The 16,896-nt window shown below is 47.2% G+C and overlaps 1 protein-coding gene across 1 annotated transcript in view; it reads left to right on the top strand.

The window, feature by feature from the left end:
- Positions 1–14,633, top strand: part of LOC104377487 (sodium- and chloride-dependent betaine transporter) — a 29,715-nt gene extending 15,082 nt beyond the window's left edge. Inside the window, exons 8-14 of the mRNA XM_009984284.2 lie at positions 427–551; positions 843–955; positions 2,274–2,411; positions 3,684–3,786; positions 9,849–9,949; positions 11,057–11,227; positions 14,490–14,633. Coding sequence (XP_009982586.2) covers positions 427–551; positions 843–955; positions 2,274–2,411; positions 3,684–3,786; positions 9,849–9,949; positions 11,057–11,227; positions 14,490–14,633 — 895 coding nt within the window. The remainder of the gene's footprint in view (positions 1–426; positions 552–842; positions 956–2,273; positions 2,412–3,683; positions 3,787–9,848; positions 9,950–11,056; positions 11,228–14,489) is intronic.
- Positions 14,634–16,896: the final 2,263 nt, after the last annotated feature.

Genomic DNA, 16,896 nt, shown 5'->3' with positions numbered 1-16,896 from the left:
CCTGTGTGTGTTCATGCCTCCAGATGCTCCTCTTTCTTGACTCTTTACTTTTGCAATCTCTTCCCTTTTCCAATTTACTTTTTTCCTCATTTTCTCTGTTGTTTTTCTTATTCTCTTGACTCCTGTCATTTTTTTTTTTTTGTTGCCATGTCCCTACAGTTACCATTGTGGTGTCCTATTCACCCATTTATCTCTTTTTGTGCCACCTATAGTCTTATAGCTCTTGAACAGTGAGGTACAAGGTAGGTAGGCTGATTTTTGTCTCTGTTCTGTTTTGAGCTTTTTAATTCTGAGGGAGTTCAAGAGCAGCATTGCTGTTCCTTGGTCTATGCTGTCTGACTGGAGCAACAGAGTACAGACATGATCCTGAGTGGACCCATTCTGCAGCTGGAAACGTTTGCTCTCTCTCTGGTCTCTCCCCTGCAGGGACTGCATCATGCTCTGCTTCCTGAACAGCGCCACCAGCTTCGTTGCTGGCTTTGCCATTTTCTCTGTGCTAGGCTTCATGGCTCGAGAGCAGGGTGTACCCATCGCAGATGTGGCTGAATCAGGTAGGTTTATTCCAGGAGACTTCAGAGCCGAGGCAAAACAGAAAACCTGAAGCAAGAGAGGACTTTTCTTACGTGAAGCCTGGGATATTATCTACATTCTCTGTCACTGTGGATGTCTGCAGTGGGGTCTGCAGGACCGGTGGTTCCTGATGTGGCTTTCAGCCCTGTGTGGGCAGGGAGCATGGTGGAGTGAGCTCTGAAGCAGTACATGAGTTCATTCTGTGCTGCAGGGTGGTGGTGGCAGGTGATGGTGTGGGGGACGCTCATGGCCATCCCGCGGTCTGTTGGCAGGTCCTGGCCTGGCTTTCATAGCGTATCCAACGGCGGTAACCATGATGCCTGTGTCTCAGCTCTGGTCCTGCCTCTTCTTCCTCATGCTGATCTTCTTGGGACTGGACAGCCAGGTACAGCAAACACACCCTCCTCATCTAATGCCCAGGTGCTTGTCCCCACTCTGAGCTCTCACCAAGACCATGGGAAAGGATAAGGTGGTTATGTGCTTTGCTGGTACTTCAGATACATTCTCCACATTGTCTGCAGCACTTTCACGGTGTGGGAGCTCAGAGCCAGGGCCGATGGGAGGCCAGTGATTACGTGTGCTGGCATCTCTCTTTGGCATCCTTCTCCCTGTGTGTACGTGAGGGTGTCCCAGCTGCATCCCCTCCCACCTCTGTGCCAGCACCGAAACCCTGCACACTGCGGAGTGAGGCCCGGCAAAGAGCACGGCAGGCTGCGAAGGGGAACAGGGCCATTTTCTCCCAGCTGCATCTCACCAGAGCAATCCCCATGTGCTCTTTTCTCTTTGCTGGTGTGCCCAATCTCTTACCCTCCCATACCCTTGTTACTCCAGGAGCAAAACCCAGCAGAGCACACTGCGGAGTGCAGTGTGCAACTGTGGCAAGCCAGCACGAAGGAGTGGAGGGTGTCCCAACATGGCTGCCAGGCAGCGTGCTCTGCTCAGGCTCTGCTTTGCAGCACCTCAGCCCCTGCACCTCGAGCATGAGGTCTCTTTCCTCTGTTTCTCTGGGTCAAGGTTCCCTCCTTCCTCACCTCGCTTTACAGCTCTGCTTCATGCTGGCTGGGCTGTCCGAGCAGTGGCTGATACTCTCTTATGTCTCCCACGGATGACGTATGCTGCAGGACCAAGAGCTATGGGGTGACAAGCGGGTGTCCTGCCCCACAGTCAGCCCCAAAAGCCAGCAGTTCACCTGCCCACTCCACTGGGTTATCCCATGCAGCCATGGTATATTTTGCATCCAGTCCTGCTGTATGGAGAGGTGTGCTTGATGTTAGGGCTGAGCTGTGCCCTCACAGTCACTTGGGTCCTCTTATCTTCACGGTGGCAGGGAGAGCTTCTCTCTGTCATGAGGGTTTCTTGTGCCATCTCAAGTGCTTCCTCTGCCTGCTTAAGGGGTGCAGTCTGTCCCTTAGCTCTCTATCCCTTGGCTGTTCCTGCTGTGCAGCAGCATGCTCTGTTGGGTTTGAGGCAATTCGTCACACATCTCACAGGTCATCCTTCCAACGTGAGACTGTACTTTTAACCTCTTTAGCCTGCATCTCCAGAGGAGATCTCACTGAGCTGTGTTTGGGTCCCTAGCAGCTGCAGCTAGCCCTTAGTGGAAGCAGACAGATAGAAAACAAAAAGATAAGAATTTGGGTGGCTGGAAGAAAAAGGCTTGGGGAAGGAGAGATGCTTTTTTTCTGACCTCTCTTCCTGTGCAGTTCGTCTGTGTGGAAAGCATGGTGACAGCTGTTATTGACATGTTCCCGGGAGTGTTTCTGAAGAAGGGGCGTCGGGAGCTGCTGATCCTGGCCATTGCAGTCACATGCTACCTGCTGGGCTTATTGCTGGTCACTGAGGTAAGAAAGGAGTAGCTGGGGTACACAGCTGAACACTTGAGACCCTGCCAGACTGCTCCGGAGGAGTGGGCGGAGGCAGCAAGCTCATCTTTGATGTTGTGAATTATCCTTCATTTCCAATGCATTAGCTGGTGTCTCTCACAGCTGGTGCTGCTTTTACCCTGCGTGAGGCTAGTGTGCTTGCTGCACAACTGAGCCTTCCAGAGGGACGGTCCTGCAGCCCATAGAGGCTGCCTGACATACAGCTTTGTGCAAATACCAGAGCTGGTGGCTAAAACAAGCTGAGCTGTACGAGTAGAAGCTCCTCCAAGGGCAGCGATCGTTTGCTGGCTGCTTTCCACAAGAAGCAGAGCAGCAGGAGGGGAGGCCGGGGCTTATGGCTGCACCGTTCTTAGCACTCCTCCGTGTTGGTGTCACGTGCTGTGTAGTGACAGCTAACTCCTGCTAAAACTCTTAGGCACTGACGAATGATCTTCCAACAGGATGCTGGCTAAGGGTTTGCTGAATGCAGCTCCTACAGCAACCAAGAGAGCTTTGAGTGAAACTGCATTAAAGGTTCCCATCACTTTTTTATGCCCCCTTGCATGGAGGCATCTACTCCCCTTGTTGCAGGATGTCACCTCATACGTGGTGGGATGAAGGGGTAACTGCTCTGCTACTCTGGCTGTGTCCAGAGCTCTTCAGCACTATTTGAAGGCATCTGCTTGACTTGTATTGGAGGGGCTTTCTCTTTGAGAAAACATGGGAAAGTGAGAGAGGAGTCATCCACTGACCTGGACAGGTAGTTGATGGCAATCATGCAGGGCTCAGCTCAAAGGTAGAGGCAGCAGGGGAGCCACACACCTCTGCCATTGCAGAGCTTGGACCTTGGGCAATACGTAAAGATGGACGCAGCTAAAATGAGGTATCTGCATGTCCTGATCCTCAGGATCCCAACTTCCTGGATGCAAAGTTCTGTACTGCTACATGGTATTTTGAAATGGTGCTGGAAACTTGCTAAATGATTTAAAACAAGCAAACAAACTGCCTCCTGCTCCTATGGACGTAGAATCAAGCCTATCCCAGCAGTGTCATAAAATGGGCATGAGCTGCTCTCCTGCCACTAGGCCTGACTGTCTTTTTGGGACAGAGTGGAGACAGCCCCAAGAGAAGGCTCTTCTCCCACCTGCTCTAGGTGCAGTGTTTCTGCTGCATTCTTCTACTTGCCTCAGTCATTTTTCCTTCACATGAAATAGTCCTGCCATCACTCTCTCTTCTCTACCTCTTCAACAGGGTGGGATGTACATCTTCCAGCTCTTTGACTACTATGCTGCCAGTGGTACATGCCTGCTCTTCCTGGCCATTTTTGAAGTCATCTGTGTAGGATGGGTATATGGTAAGTGGTGGACAGAAACTTACGTTGCTCTTTCACAAGGCAAGGATTGGATGTTGAAAAGTGGGAGTGGATAGAAGAGATCCTTAGGGGGCAAAGAAATCCTGTTATTAGCCTCTTTCTTGTCTGGTTTCCACTATGTTTCCTCACAACGTTTCTTAATTGCTTCACATTTAGAGTAGGAATGTTTTTTCCCCTCTCTGAATGTTCCTCATGTTGAACTACCTTGCTGCTTTTCCCATCTGTCCTTCGAATTCAAAAATCAGCCATAGAGGAGTCTCTGCTGTTCTTTGGTCTCTGTTACAGTCTACTTACATAGTGCCTTTAGTCCTATCAGTTAATTTAACACAAAATGTTGGGATGCAGACTTGCTATGCTTTACTTCTGTGACAATACATGCATCCTGTTGGCATGGGCTGTGATGGCACTCCTAAAAGAAATGGGAGGCACTGCTTTGGCTCTCGGTGAAGTCTAAACTACTCAGGAGCAGGATTAAACTGAGCTCCATGAACTATCAGAAGGAAACCGACTGTTTGTGCAGTAAGAAGAGTATCCTGTGACATCCTACGGGAGATCTGTTCCCTGCTGAACAGTGCCTGAGCACAGAGACTGCGGTTCATCTCCCTGAAGGTCATGTCGAGTCTGGTGGTTTTCAGGCAAAGGGTCTAGTTGTGTGTGATGCAGAGCAGCTGCTCTCTCTCCTTAGCTTCATGGAGCTACAAGAGCTCAGTACCTGTAGGGGTCATGCAAAGCTACAGTAGATGCCATCTTAGACTAGACCCTCAATATACTACAAAAAAACACCTGCTGGCTCCTAGCTGTGCCAAGCAGTGTGGCTACCTAACCTAAGGAAAAGATTGTGCAAGCATGAGCAATGCTCTTTCAATGGCCAGGAGTGGATGCTCAGGGAAGTGTATATTAGCAGAAAAGTCAGCAATTATACTCTTTTTGAATATTCTTCCAGCTTTTAACGACTTATTATAAAACCATAGGATGGTTTGGGTTGGAAGGGACCTCAAAGATCATCTAGTTCCAACCCCTCTGCCATGGGCAGAGACACCTTCCACTAAATCACATTGCTCAAAGCCCTATCCAACCTGGCCTAGAACACTTCCAGGGATGGAGCATCCATGACTTCTCTGGGCAACCTGTTCCAGTGTATCAGCACACTCACAGTAAAAAATGTCGTCTTTATATCCAATCTAAATCTAACCATTCTTCTGTCCCTACAAGTACTGGTAAAAACTCTCTGTCTTTCTTACAAGCACCCTTTACATATTGAAAGGCCGCAACAATCATAGAATGGTTAGGGTTGGAAGGGACCTCAAAGATCAACAAGGTCTCCCTGGAGCCTTCTCTTCTCCAGGCTGAACAATCCCAACTCTCTTAGCATTTCTTCATAGGAGAGGTGTTCCAGCACTCTGATCCTTTTTTGTGGCCTTTCTCTGGACCCACTCCAATAGGTCTATGTCTTTCTTGTGCTGGGGGTAATGGAGCCAGATGCAATACTCAGCTTGTTGCCTAGCGAGTTCCAGAACCAGAAGTAAAATCTTTTTATTTCTCTTCTGTTAATTTTTCCAGTTGGCTCAGGTAAGCAATTATCATCCACAAAATCTTGCAGCAAGATGCTCCATGACTTGGTCAGGTGTTGTGTGAGGAGTCATTCTCTTTTTCTTATTTTGAATTTGCCACCTGCTAATTTCATTTGGTGCCACCTGTGTCCAATACTAGAAAGGACAGTGAACAGTCAGTCGCTGTGTGCTCTCTTTGGTGCTTACAGTTTTATAGAGGTTGTGTTGGCTGTAGTGTAGTTGCTGATGAAGGGATTCTCAATTCCTCCAAACACTGTACATGTACAGGAGGAACCAATTGCTGGTCTGGATGGATTCCTCTCTTACTAAAATGGGAGCAGGTCCAGCTGCTTGCGCTTAATCTCCGGGGAATGCAAGAGAAGCAGATCTGTAAGACACATTTGTTCTAGAGAGATGTCCTCAAAGGGAAGCTCACCTGAGAGCTTGCAATACCAGACCCTGGCCAGATTTAAATTTAGAGTTACCTTCTACCCAGTCCCCATGGGATTTCCAGGGGGGTGGAGATTCTCATCCATCTGTGACAAGGCTTCATCATCACCATAGTCAGTTACATTAAACTGAATTATGCTACAATGTATAGAACCCCCCTGCCATTTTTCGGTCACACAGGCCACATACCTTTTCTGACAACGCATGGAGCAGCAGGAGAAGTGATGTCCTAGCAGCCTGGAAGTGGGGACAGAACAGCTGGGGACAGAGAAATGGCCCTTTCTCTCACCTCCATGAGTTCATTTGCCCCACTCTACACTGCAGGATTTTACTCACTTGATGTTCTGCAATGCATCCATTGGACTGATTCTGGTCCAAAATGTAGTCAGAGGGTCAAGATGGGACATCTTAGTGGAAAAAAAAGGTGCATGATGCCAATTAATGATTTTTTTTTTCCCCCAGCCTCAGAATTGGCAGGGCTGAGCCTCTTGCTTACACTGTGAAGAATTACAGCATTTTTGCTAACACAAATACGTGTTCTGAGCTTCCCCTCTCCCAGCACATACATCAACCACCCACCACTTGGCAGCTTGCCTCTGCTGCCAGGCAGCCGCTCTCACAAAGATCTGAGGATTTCCTCGCATACTGCGCTCTGCCTGTGAAAGGATCGCCCGGCATTGGACCTGCCAATCATGTTCCCTGGAGCAGAGCGCTGGAGGTTTTAGGGGCGATTTTTTCCCCCCCTTCTCCTTTCTCCCTTCCACGTTGGGACAGGCAGCCCTCATATAAGCAGTCATGGGGTTTTAAACACGGAATTCACAACATGATGCCACCAAAACGTGCTGCAGGGAGGATATTTTCCAAGCAGTCACAGCAAGCACGTTAGGATTAGCTGTTCCAGGAAAAAGCAAGTACCTCCATCGCCACAGGAGAGCCGGGGCTGAAACCATTAGGACTGTTTACAAAGCTAAAGCAAACTGATGCCAGCAGGTACCTGTGGGCGGCCCTAGGGTGAATCTGTGTTGTGCTGGTATAAATATTTCTCTCTCTTTCTCGCTCATGTGCAGCATGGCTACCAGAAACGACAGCCTCCTTCTGCCTGGATCCTCCCCATTGGGCTTGCACCGGCTGTGCGCAAGTGCCTTATCCTCTTGGATGCACTGGCTACAGGCAATCTTACAAGCTTATTTATGGACTAGGAGGGTCCTGGTCTGCACACCTGGTACCCAAAGGGCGTGCAGTTGTCACAGGACCACCTCACCTCTGCTGCTGGTGTTTTGCACAAGTTTGGAGCAGGTGTTGATGCTGCAGGTTTGAGGCAGAGAGGGAGCAGAGACAAGCTTAGTACTATGGCAGAGAGCCAGGGACATCACCTATTGAAATCCTGTGGATGAAATTTGACATAGATGGATGTAAAATAAATACAGCTTGGGAGAAAAGATTTAAAAGGGAGGGCTTTTTCATAGATTGCAAGCCAGTAGATCTGTGAAACTCACTGTTTCTGGATGTTGTTTAAAAAAAAAATATCTTCATCCCTTTCAGTTTGGGTATCAGTTGCAGTTGTTATAAGCTATGTAAAATGAGAAGGGCTCCATAAGGACAAGACATAAGATTGTAAGCAAATCTCTAGTTGGGTTAATGTGAAATTTATTCCCATGAATTTATGTAGCAAAGTTAAATAATTTGTCTGAAAAGCATGCAACAGCTTAGAAGGTATGTGGATTTGATCAACACAAGAGAAGTGGTACCAGCGTGCATGGATAACTGCCCTGTGCCTGCATACTTTCTTCCTTGTCTTGGGATATCAGGGATAACAGTGAACATCTCAGTTCATTCTAAAAAAAAAAATCTCTTTGGGGAAATATAGCTTTCTTTGCAGGAGCTTTATCTAATCCTTCTAACATGTTGAGAAGGAAGGGGGACTGCATGCATCCTCCAGCTTCTAATTTTCTCAAAATGCCAATGTTGAGTGATTGAACTGATGACTTCTTAAGCTTGATTACCTTTTCATCTGCCTGTAAAACATAGAACGTATAAAACCTCCTGTTCATATACTCTCTGAGGATGTTCATGTCAGGTCCCGTTGTGTTTTATCATATCACCTAATGACTGCCACAGTGGTTGTGGAGATGCAGGACCTGATGGTTGTACTACAGAGAATAGAGATAAGGACTGGTGAAGGTACACTGTAACTAGCAACATAAGCTTTGGGTTGTTTTCTTGGTGGAGGATGGATGTCTGTTGTGTCTTTCTTTTTGTTTGGCATCTTTGTATTTCTTTAATTGCTATGTCTCTTCCCCTAGATCCAAATTTGAGGTAAAACTTTGGCTTCTGCAAAGTTGTATTATGAATGAATTTATCTGTCATATATCTGACATCATGATATGTTTCCGTGGAAACATTGTGTGCTATAAGGGACTGCACGATGCTCATATTCTAAACTGCAAGACGTCTCATTTATATCTCTTCTTTTTTTTTCACCATGTGGAAGATTTTGGCTTCTTGGTAAAATAAATTTTTTATGCTATCTCCCTTTCATCCCCAGTATATTTGCAGAAATGCTATCTGAAGCCTCATGATATTTACAGCTTGGAAGTTTTAGGGTTCTGTTCTCTGGTGTAGGCTGGGATCCCACACAAAGCTGCGTGTCCCTTGATATGCCACAGTTTGTTGTCTTTGCTTGAGGCTACTTGTTAACTTGCCAAAGCAAGATGGGAACCATGAGGTATTCAAAGAACCTGCCCCCTGCCAGCCTAAATACTTCAAAAAGCTGGATTTAAAAGAGCTTTCCTGCAAACATTTGTCATGGGATATAGAAAATAATGCAAAGAATTACAAAAAAAAGAAAAGCACACATAATGTGCTTTTGTAGAATTCATATATTTAAAGGAAACATAATATGGGAATTTAATTCTAAGACATAAAAAACACAAACCAAAATTTGTCTAATATTGTTACTCTATTTTACCTGAGTCAGTAACTATATCAGTATAGTACCTCTGGTTAGCTCTAGTTAGGAAGAAGTTAGGGTATCTTATGAATGACTTTTTGATTCTTCTTCATTTTGCATCTCTCTTTGGCCAACATTAGGCTCTTGTTCCTTGAAGGCATCCTAGAGCTTACTACAAGATCTGCTGAAGTCCATCTGCATTATGCCATCTCCTCTGTGTACCATTGAACACATTTTCTCTTTGTACTTTGGGTTGGGAAGAGTCAATGGATAGGGTGTGGCCTATGGCAGGACTTTTAAATGTTCTTCAGAGGTATATCCCACTCTGGTGCATCATGAGATTCAGGTGGGTGCCGCATGCTGTGGACAACATAACCTAGTAAGTGAAACTAATGAGAGGAGAAGGAGATCAGGCACCTGAAGGACAGGTCCCATTGGACAGTACAGCAACACTTGCAGATGGAAGATTTGGTTTCCAGCAGAGTTTGGATGTGCAGATCTTCTGGGTTTATGCCAAAAAAAAACCAAAAAAACAAAACCCAAACGTGGAAAGCGAGCTCTTGATGATAGGGGAAATGGCCAGTTCCCTGGGGATTCTTGACCTGACTTCACTGGTGTGCAGATCTGGTTACAAAGAGACGGTTTTTTTTTGGTGTCTCCCACTCTCTTTGTTCCTTTTAGCACTCTAGGCTCACACAATCCCATGTGCTCAATCTGCAAGAGCTTTCCCTTGCTGACATGTAAACAAGGCACCCCTCCTTGCCTTGTGCTGGTCCTTACCATCTCTTAGTGGCCCAGAGGCTGCATTCTCTCACTTAACAGCTGCTGCTCTCTGAGAGATGGAATTTCTTCTATGTCAAGCTTTCTGATAACTTATGGCTGAAGTTAAAACCTCAGTCTGTATTTAGCCACAGATGGGCCTTTTCTATGCCAGGAAAGCCTGTTGCCTGCTGCTATATTATTAGGATAGCCATGTTTTTGCCAGGAGTAAAACGCTGAGGATAAAGAAGGTTGGGATCTGATGTGAGTAGAGGTTGAAGGAAACGACAATGATCTGACCTCTGACTTTGTCTCTGTGCTGGCGGGTGACCAAGGTGCCAACCGCTTCTACGACAACATTGAGGACATGATTGGTTTCCGGCCATGGCCCTTGATCAAGATCTGCTGGCTGGTGTTCACCCCGGGTCTCTGCTTGGTAAGTGCAATGATTACAACATGGCATATTATTCCGAGTCCCTGGTTTCCCAGTAGAAAATGTTGATTTGTCTTCAAGGTGCTGCTGTAGTTTTTTCAAACTGCTATAGAGAAGCAGAAGCTTGTCCATAGCTGATGCTGAAATTTATTTCCTTTGTAAAAACGTTATCTTTTGCCTGGAAAATTAATTGAGCCTGAAAAGCCACTTGCTTACTGTGAAGGCAAAGGGAAATGTATCCTCAAAGTCTGGAGATGTTTGGTCAAATTATTTTTGAATAGAAGACTGGTGAGAATTACCTTGTTCTGAAATACTTGCTTCAGCCTGTGTTCCTGTGACCTCCCATGGTTCAGAACTATCTTTCCATGGCCATTTGCTTTCTGTTATCAAATCTCTTTCAAAACTCCTTTGACAACTGTGTTTATAGAAAATGCATCCTAAGTCAGGCAAGCTCTTGCCTGTTTTGAGTTTATGTCCAGTCTTGCTCCACTGACTTCCACATGATTTCTGAGCCAAATTCTACTCCTGCATCTGATGTTGAGAGTAGTTTTCTTTGACCTCAGTGGAAACATAGTTGTGATCTATAACTACAGCTTACAAAAGGTTTCCTGTCCTTTGTCCTCGGGCTCTAGCAGGAGTTGAAATTTTCAAAGCAAGCCTGGTCCAGCCCAAATCATTTGAGAGCAATGTGGCTAGAGAGCCACAAGAGGGGTGAATCTATCTGTGCCTGGGTGGTACTTCTGGAGGCCTTCTGCCAGTGACAACAACTCCAACAGAGTTGTTGACAGAACTCCAAAGTTCCTGACTTTGATATGAATAAATTGCTCTCAGTGTTACTGGACTCTCAAAGCTACTGCTAGTGTTGCTTAGGTTGAACCCTTAGGAAGCCTGAAGGCTTTACACTGTGGAGAAGCCTGGCCCTGGCTCTGAGATAACTCCTTGCGCAGTCAGCATGCACCAAGCTCTGCCTTGCTGCAGCTAGCAAGGTCCGTGCCAGCTCATGCAAGACAGCACACTCATTGCCACCCAGCCGGTGCTTGCAGTGTGGCCAGGCTGCCCGGCTTGGCTGCTCCCTTTGCTCTGGCTATGTCTGTGTTTTCTGCTCCTCAGGCTGTCTTCCTGTTTTCCCTGATCAAGTACACACCCTTGAAATACAACAATTCCTACGTGTACCCGCCCTGGGGCTACGTGGTGGGCTGGATGATGGCACTCTCCTCTATGGTCTGCATTCCTCTCTATGCCGTCTTCGTCCTCCTGAAAACCAAAGGACCTCTGAAGCAGGTACTGGGATTGTGGTCACCAGGCGAGTTGCTGCTGCTTCCCCCAGACGGCTCATGAGAAGGGCCTCAGGGAAGATGCACATGGCACATTTCTTCTTTGAGAAGGCAAGGGAGGGTGAGGGTGGCCTTTCCCCAGAATGCTCTGTAGCTGTTGTTGACAATTTGGAGGGCCTGGAGAATCTCAGCACAGCTCCCATGATGGTCACCAAATGTCCAAAGTCTTCCATGAAACGTTGTACCACCGTGCTCGGTGCAACATGTAGACATATGCAGAGCGCCTCTAAAGCTGGCTCCACTGGATGGCAGGGGACACCCTCAGTGTCGGCTACCAAAGGCCACAGGCTGATTGGTTTGGTGTACGGTTTAGGAGATCCCACTGGTCATGTAAGAAAAGATGGCATGCCACCACCTTTGCCTTCTCTTCTGTTATTGACAGTGCAAACCAGGTGCCAAATCACAATTTGTTTTGCCTTTTCTTCTTGCCCCTTGCTCTTGTTTCTCTTTTAGTCCTGGATCAGGACCATGTTATTTTCTCTGAAGAAATTACACATGGTTACTAAAGTGGACATGCTCAGAAAGCTGTGAAGGTCTACCCTGTGCCATACCCAAGCCTGTCCTCTTTCACTGTAGACACCTTATCCTTGTCCTAGGAAGAACTGTGTCTAGGAAGATTTTGTCAGGGAGATGAAACCCCACCTGACCCATGAAGAAAGACCTGAGTGATGTACAGTGCATATAAATTTCTGAACAATTTAGCTTCTGGTCCTTCCCCTCCTTCCCCAGCCTCACTGACTATAGGCTCATCTGTGGCTGGTTGGGAGGGAGCAGGTAAACAGGTGACAGGAACATCCCTGTGGCTGTGGTGTAGGTGTGACTGTCACATTGTAGGGTCATGGGGAGGATTCTGCACTGCCAACACAGCCAGGGATGGCCTGAATGCAGGATGTCCTCATTGCCTCCATTGCCTCGGGGAAGGTGACTGTACCCACAGGGGCTCTTATTTGCCGACTGGGAGATGTGACTTAATAGGGAGTGATAGGAGTTGTGACAGAGCTGGCTAATGCCCATCTCAGGCTCAGGAGAAGATACAGTGCAATGCCCAGATGGGAACGGTAGCGATGAAAGTCTTCAATGACACAGTGAGAGAGGCACAAGCTATGCATGCAGGGAGGTGGAGAAGTACAATGCTATGAAATAGTTCCTATGTAGCTGCCTTCAGCCCTTGGGCCTCTTGGTTGCCGTTGATGACCATGAAGAGATGACAAGATTGGTCGGGAGCTGGGAGCTGGACACCTCCCAGTATGAGGAACTCCAGGTGAATCTTGTGCGAAGGTGCTGTGATATGATTTGCTCCAAGTTTAGATCTTGAGTCCTGCCTCTTACAGCCCTCTCCTGTCCTCCGGGCCATTTAGCAATAACGCATCTGTCCTTTCCCATGGTCGGTTTGAAGAGTTTGACTGAGTGGCTGACAATGTGTCGGACTGCCCACAGCTCAGAGGTTTCATATATTAAAATGAGACTTGGAGCTGTCAGTGAAATAATTGCCTGAATGTCCTGTGGGCTAAACAAGAAATATTTATCACCTGTTGTAAAGTGCTTTGAGCCCTTGGACCAAAAGGCTGCTGTGAGTAGTGTTAATGTCAGTTTCAGATTGAGGGTTTTTCCATTTGATATTCATTGTAATTTCCAGGGGCTTCTCAGTTATATTAGCATGAAGAAACTTTCTAGGATGTGGTCTAGGTGTGTTGGAAGGAACAGGCTCCTAAGCTGAGTTGATTCAGGAGACAATCAAAGCCAACCACACAATACCTCCTGGAATATTTGTTCCTGTTTTGAAAACAGGTTTTCTCAAACTGTATCTGATCCCTTTTTCCAGTCACACCCTAGAAATGTAGTGAATTAATTTCCTAATGCAGATGCTTCCAGGAACAGTGCCTTTCAACTGAATATTGCAAACCATTCACCGAAAGAAAGTTTGTGATTGGTAATTATGATCAGTTATCGCAACAAACCGATTCCTCTTGTTTCATTTGACTGATCAAGAAACACAAATGTCATTTCCTAATACGTCTGATTAAGACAGCTCGAGCTCCAAAGGCTTGCAATGAATTGCTCACAGAGCAGCTACAGGCCAAGGCCTACTTCAGAAATCATGGGGCAAATAGTTTTGAATAAATGAGCAAAATCTGGGATTCTGGCAGGGACTTCACAAGGAGTGGAAGCACTGAAATTAATCTGATGAGTCCTGGATGAATGGCCTGCTCTGCTTGTGCTGCACTCTGCAAGGGAGGAGCATATACTGGCCTGAACTGCTTGTGACGGAGAAAGTTACTAAACTCTGAAAGGAGTTTTTCAGCAGGGAAGTGATACCCTGGCCCATGAAGCTGGGCAGGTGGCTGCAGAACATCACATGTTAATTGGATTTGGGAGGAGATCAGGTGCTCAGGAAGGTGTGTGGCACCAGAGGGCCTTCAAAAATAGGATGAGAAAGACCAGAAAATTCACAGCAGCTGTCTCTGTGGGCCAGCACCTTTTGCCCAAGGAGCTCCAAGTTCTTTGCTTTTTTATAGAATGGACTCTCCAAAGCTGACACAACATTAGTGTATGCGTATGTGGAACACCCTGCAGCACCCCTGTGTTGCAGAGGACTGGGAGCTAAGGGCAGCCAGCTGCCTCACCAGCCTTGCCTGCACCGTCGCAGTCTGGCTGGCTGGAAGAGAGGAGCTGGGATGGCTTGGGGACAGGAATCAGTCTGTGGAGGGACTGTTTTGCCAGGGAAGTGCTGCTGAGATAGGTATCACCTGCCACCATGGTTTGGACCATAGCAGGAGATGCTCAGCACTTTCTGATGGTCAGACTGTTTGGAAGGCTCCACAACTCCCACCAAAGCCAACAGGAAGCATGGCTACTTGACATAGAGGGAAAAAAAAGGCTTTATGGTGTTTTTTCCATAGCCATAGAAAATGTCTGTGGGGCTAATCTCTAGCATCCTTCCTCCCAGAAACAAGTCTGTGAGGAGCCTTGTATGTTGGGTTGTCAGTCCATGGCACAGGTTGGAGCCCAGAGGTGGAATAATTGTCACTGAGAGTGGTTAAAGCAAGCCTGCTCTCCTTCCTCTCCCTCTCACAGCCGTTCGGCAGGAAAGGAGCAGGGAGCTGGGAGCATTAGCTCTCCGGATGCCTTTGCCCCCAGCAATGGTTGTGGATCACTATTGGGTGTCAGTTTATTTATCAGCTTAATTAACAGAGAATTCCTCTCCGCAGCGGCTGACACAGCTGATTTCCGCAGCAGAGGATCTGCCGCAGCCGAAGAAGCACGTGGCGGGGCTGTCTGAACTGAATCCCAAGGGATGGTCCCCTCCGGTCCAGGAGGTGCTCAGCATCATAGAGAGAGAAACCCACTTCTAAGGAACTGGGGATGTCTCCTCCATACTCCAGACCGATTCTCTCTCTCCTTGCCGAAGTGATTTCTTTTCTCTCCTGGGCTCTTCCCTTCTCTCCTTCGTGTCTGAGACAGAAGTGTCTGGGACACCGTTTCCTTCCAGCCAGCTGGTTGCACCCACAGGAGACAGCATTTCTTTTGGCACCTTGGGGACGACTCTCCCTGTCAGCAGCTGAGAAGAGAGCAACACGCTTTTGTCAGAAGCATCCTCCAGAACTGACACTGGTGGGGAAGAGAAAAAACAACCTATTAACAAAAAAAAGAAAGAAAGAAAAAGAAGTGGTCATGTTGGGAGGAGGAAAGGAAACCACAGTGCTGAGAGAGCAGAGAAGAAAGGTGTGCGGGAGCAAAGTTAGGGATGCAAAGGCACAAAACGATGTGCCTTTAGCACAGGGAATAAGTGAGTTGGTTCAGAAGTACATAAGAAGCTGGGGATGAGAAAGGAAAATGTATTGCTAGGTCACGTACATACGAGGGAGAGGGAGCCAGGAACACACCATAGGCAATGATAAAAGGAGGCTGCAGTGTTAGGAGTTACGGCTTCAGTTGTCACTGAAAGAGAAGCGCGTGACAGGGCGCTCAATGCAATCATCCTTATTGATGATGGATCTCAAGGCAGTCTCAGGATAGAAAGGGAGTGAGGGGTAAGTATCCAGGGGACTCAGTCTTGGTCAAAACTACACAGCCCAGTGAAAACACATCTGAGAGTGAAACAACTGAGTATTTGACAATTCTTTAAAAAAAATCCATAGAGTGCAGGAAAAGTCCCAGCGCAGTTGGTAAAAAAAAAAAAAAAAAAAAAAAAAAAAGCTGCAGCACAGCAGGGAGAAATGAGACCTTGGGGACTGCACGCCCACAAATTTAACTGCACTGCTGGGGCATTTTGTAGAGGAATTAATGAAGGAGTTGATGGGCCTGATTCTGTGCTCCAGAGTAGCTTTGAGGCAGGGGTGGGAGAAGGATTGCGCTCCCTCAGCTTTGCTGCAGATGAGCACTCAAGGGATAAGGAAGACATAATTGGGTGCAATAATCATAAGCTCAGGCAAGATAAAACGATAATTAATAGGTAAGATGGGTTCATTGGGAACAGATTGTGTTGAATTAAAGTTCTCTCGTTATCAGGGTAGTCATGAATGTGAGGCGATGGCCAGGAGGGATTGCTCTCGGATGCGGTGTTTGGTGCGGTGCCACATGGCTCTGTCCTGCAGAGGCTGGGGCTGTAAAACTTCCAGCCAAAACCTACTGGAATGCCTATCAGAATTTTACAGTTAAAACCACAGGAAAAGACAGAGGCAAGATCCCCGCAGAAGCTTTGCCACGATCAAGGACACACGCGCCGTCTCACGGCTGTGTTGCAATAGTGGTGCATCAAACCACGCCGGAGAATGGCCATTAAAAAGAATCAGAGAAGCCACAGGCTCCTTTCCCTTGTTCCTTGTTCCAAGTAATTGCTTTTCCCCGTGCTATGTGGAGATAAACCACCAGCACTGAAAGTAAGCGGGAAAATCGGGCCTCATCTGTGCAATGCGGTACCTATTCCAATTGCTACGGGAACCTTATCTTCCGCAGTTTCCTGTGAGTTTAACTGGTGAATTAGCATAGGGCAATCTTTTCCCCATTTAATTTCCTTTCCTTTAAAAACTAAAAACTGTTGGTGGAATGAACACTGAAAGTCAAGTATCAAAATTTGTACCTCTCTGGGACATTATCATTTGATTGGAGATGATTTACTGTGAAAGGCAGAGAGAGCTGGCAAACCTCATTCTTATTCCCCGCAAAGGGCTGCAGCACCACATAAGATACCATTTATTTTATTTTTATTTTTTAAAGAGCTGAATGTCACATTGCAGCAACAGTCACGGGAAGAGCCTAGCATCCAGAGGCTTGCAGTCAGGCCTCATGGTAAGTATTTTGGTGCTTTTTCCTCTCCCTCCCAGCACCGTTGCTCATGATTTGGTGGAGGGAGCAGCTCCCTGCGGCAAATCTCTACATGCACCCGGAGCAAAAGCCGGTGGCTGCCACCGAGGAGCAGCAGTGCCATCAGCTGAAGGAATCACTGGCCCCAGGAGGGTGCTGGGTGTCCACTGGGTGCTTGCTCTGGGACTGCGTCCCCACTCTCGGAGCAGTGGCAGGGCCATGCACAAGAGGTTTGGTTTCAGGCGTGGGCTGCAGCTGCCTTGGCAGTACCTGTGGTCAAAACGGTGCGTTGGTTTTGAGAAGGAAACCTGC

The sequence above is a fragment of the Tauraco erythrolophus genome, chromosome 4, assembly GCF_009769465.1.
Source record: "Tauraco erythrolophus isolate bTauEry1 chromosome 4, bTauEry1.pri, whole genome shotgun sequence".
In the NCBI taxonomy this organism is placed as follows: domain Eukaryota; kingdom Metazoa; phylum Chordata; class Aves; order Musophagiformes; family Musophagidae; genus Tauraco; species Tauraco erythrolophus.
This window is presented reverse-complemented; position numbering and strand designations above follow the sequence as displayed.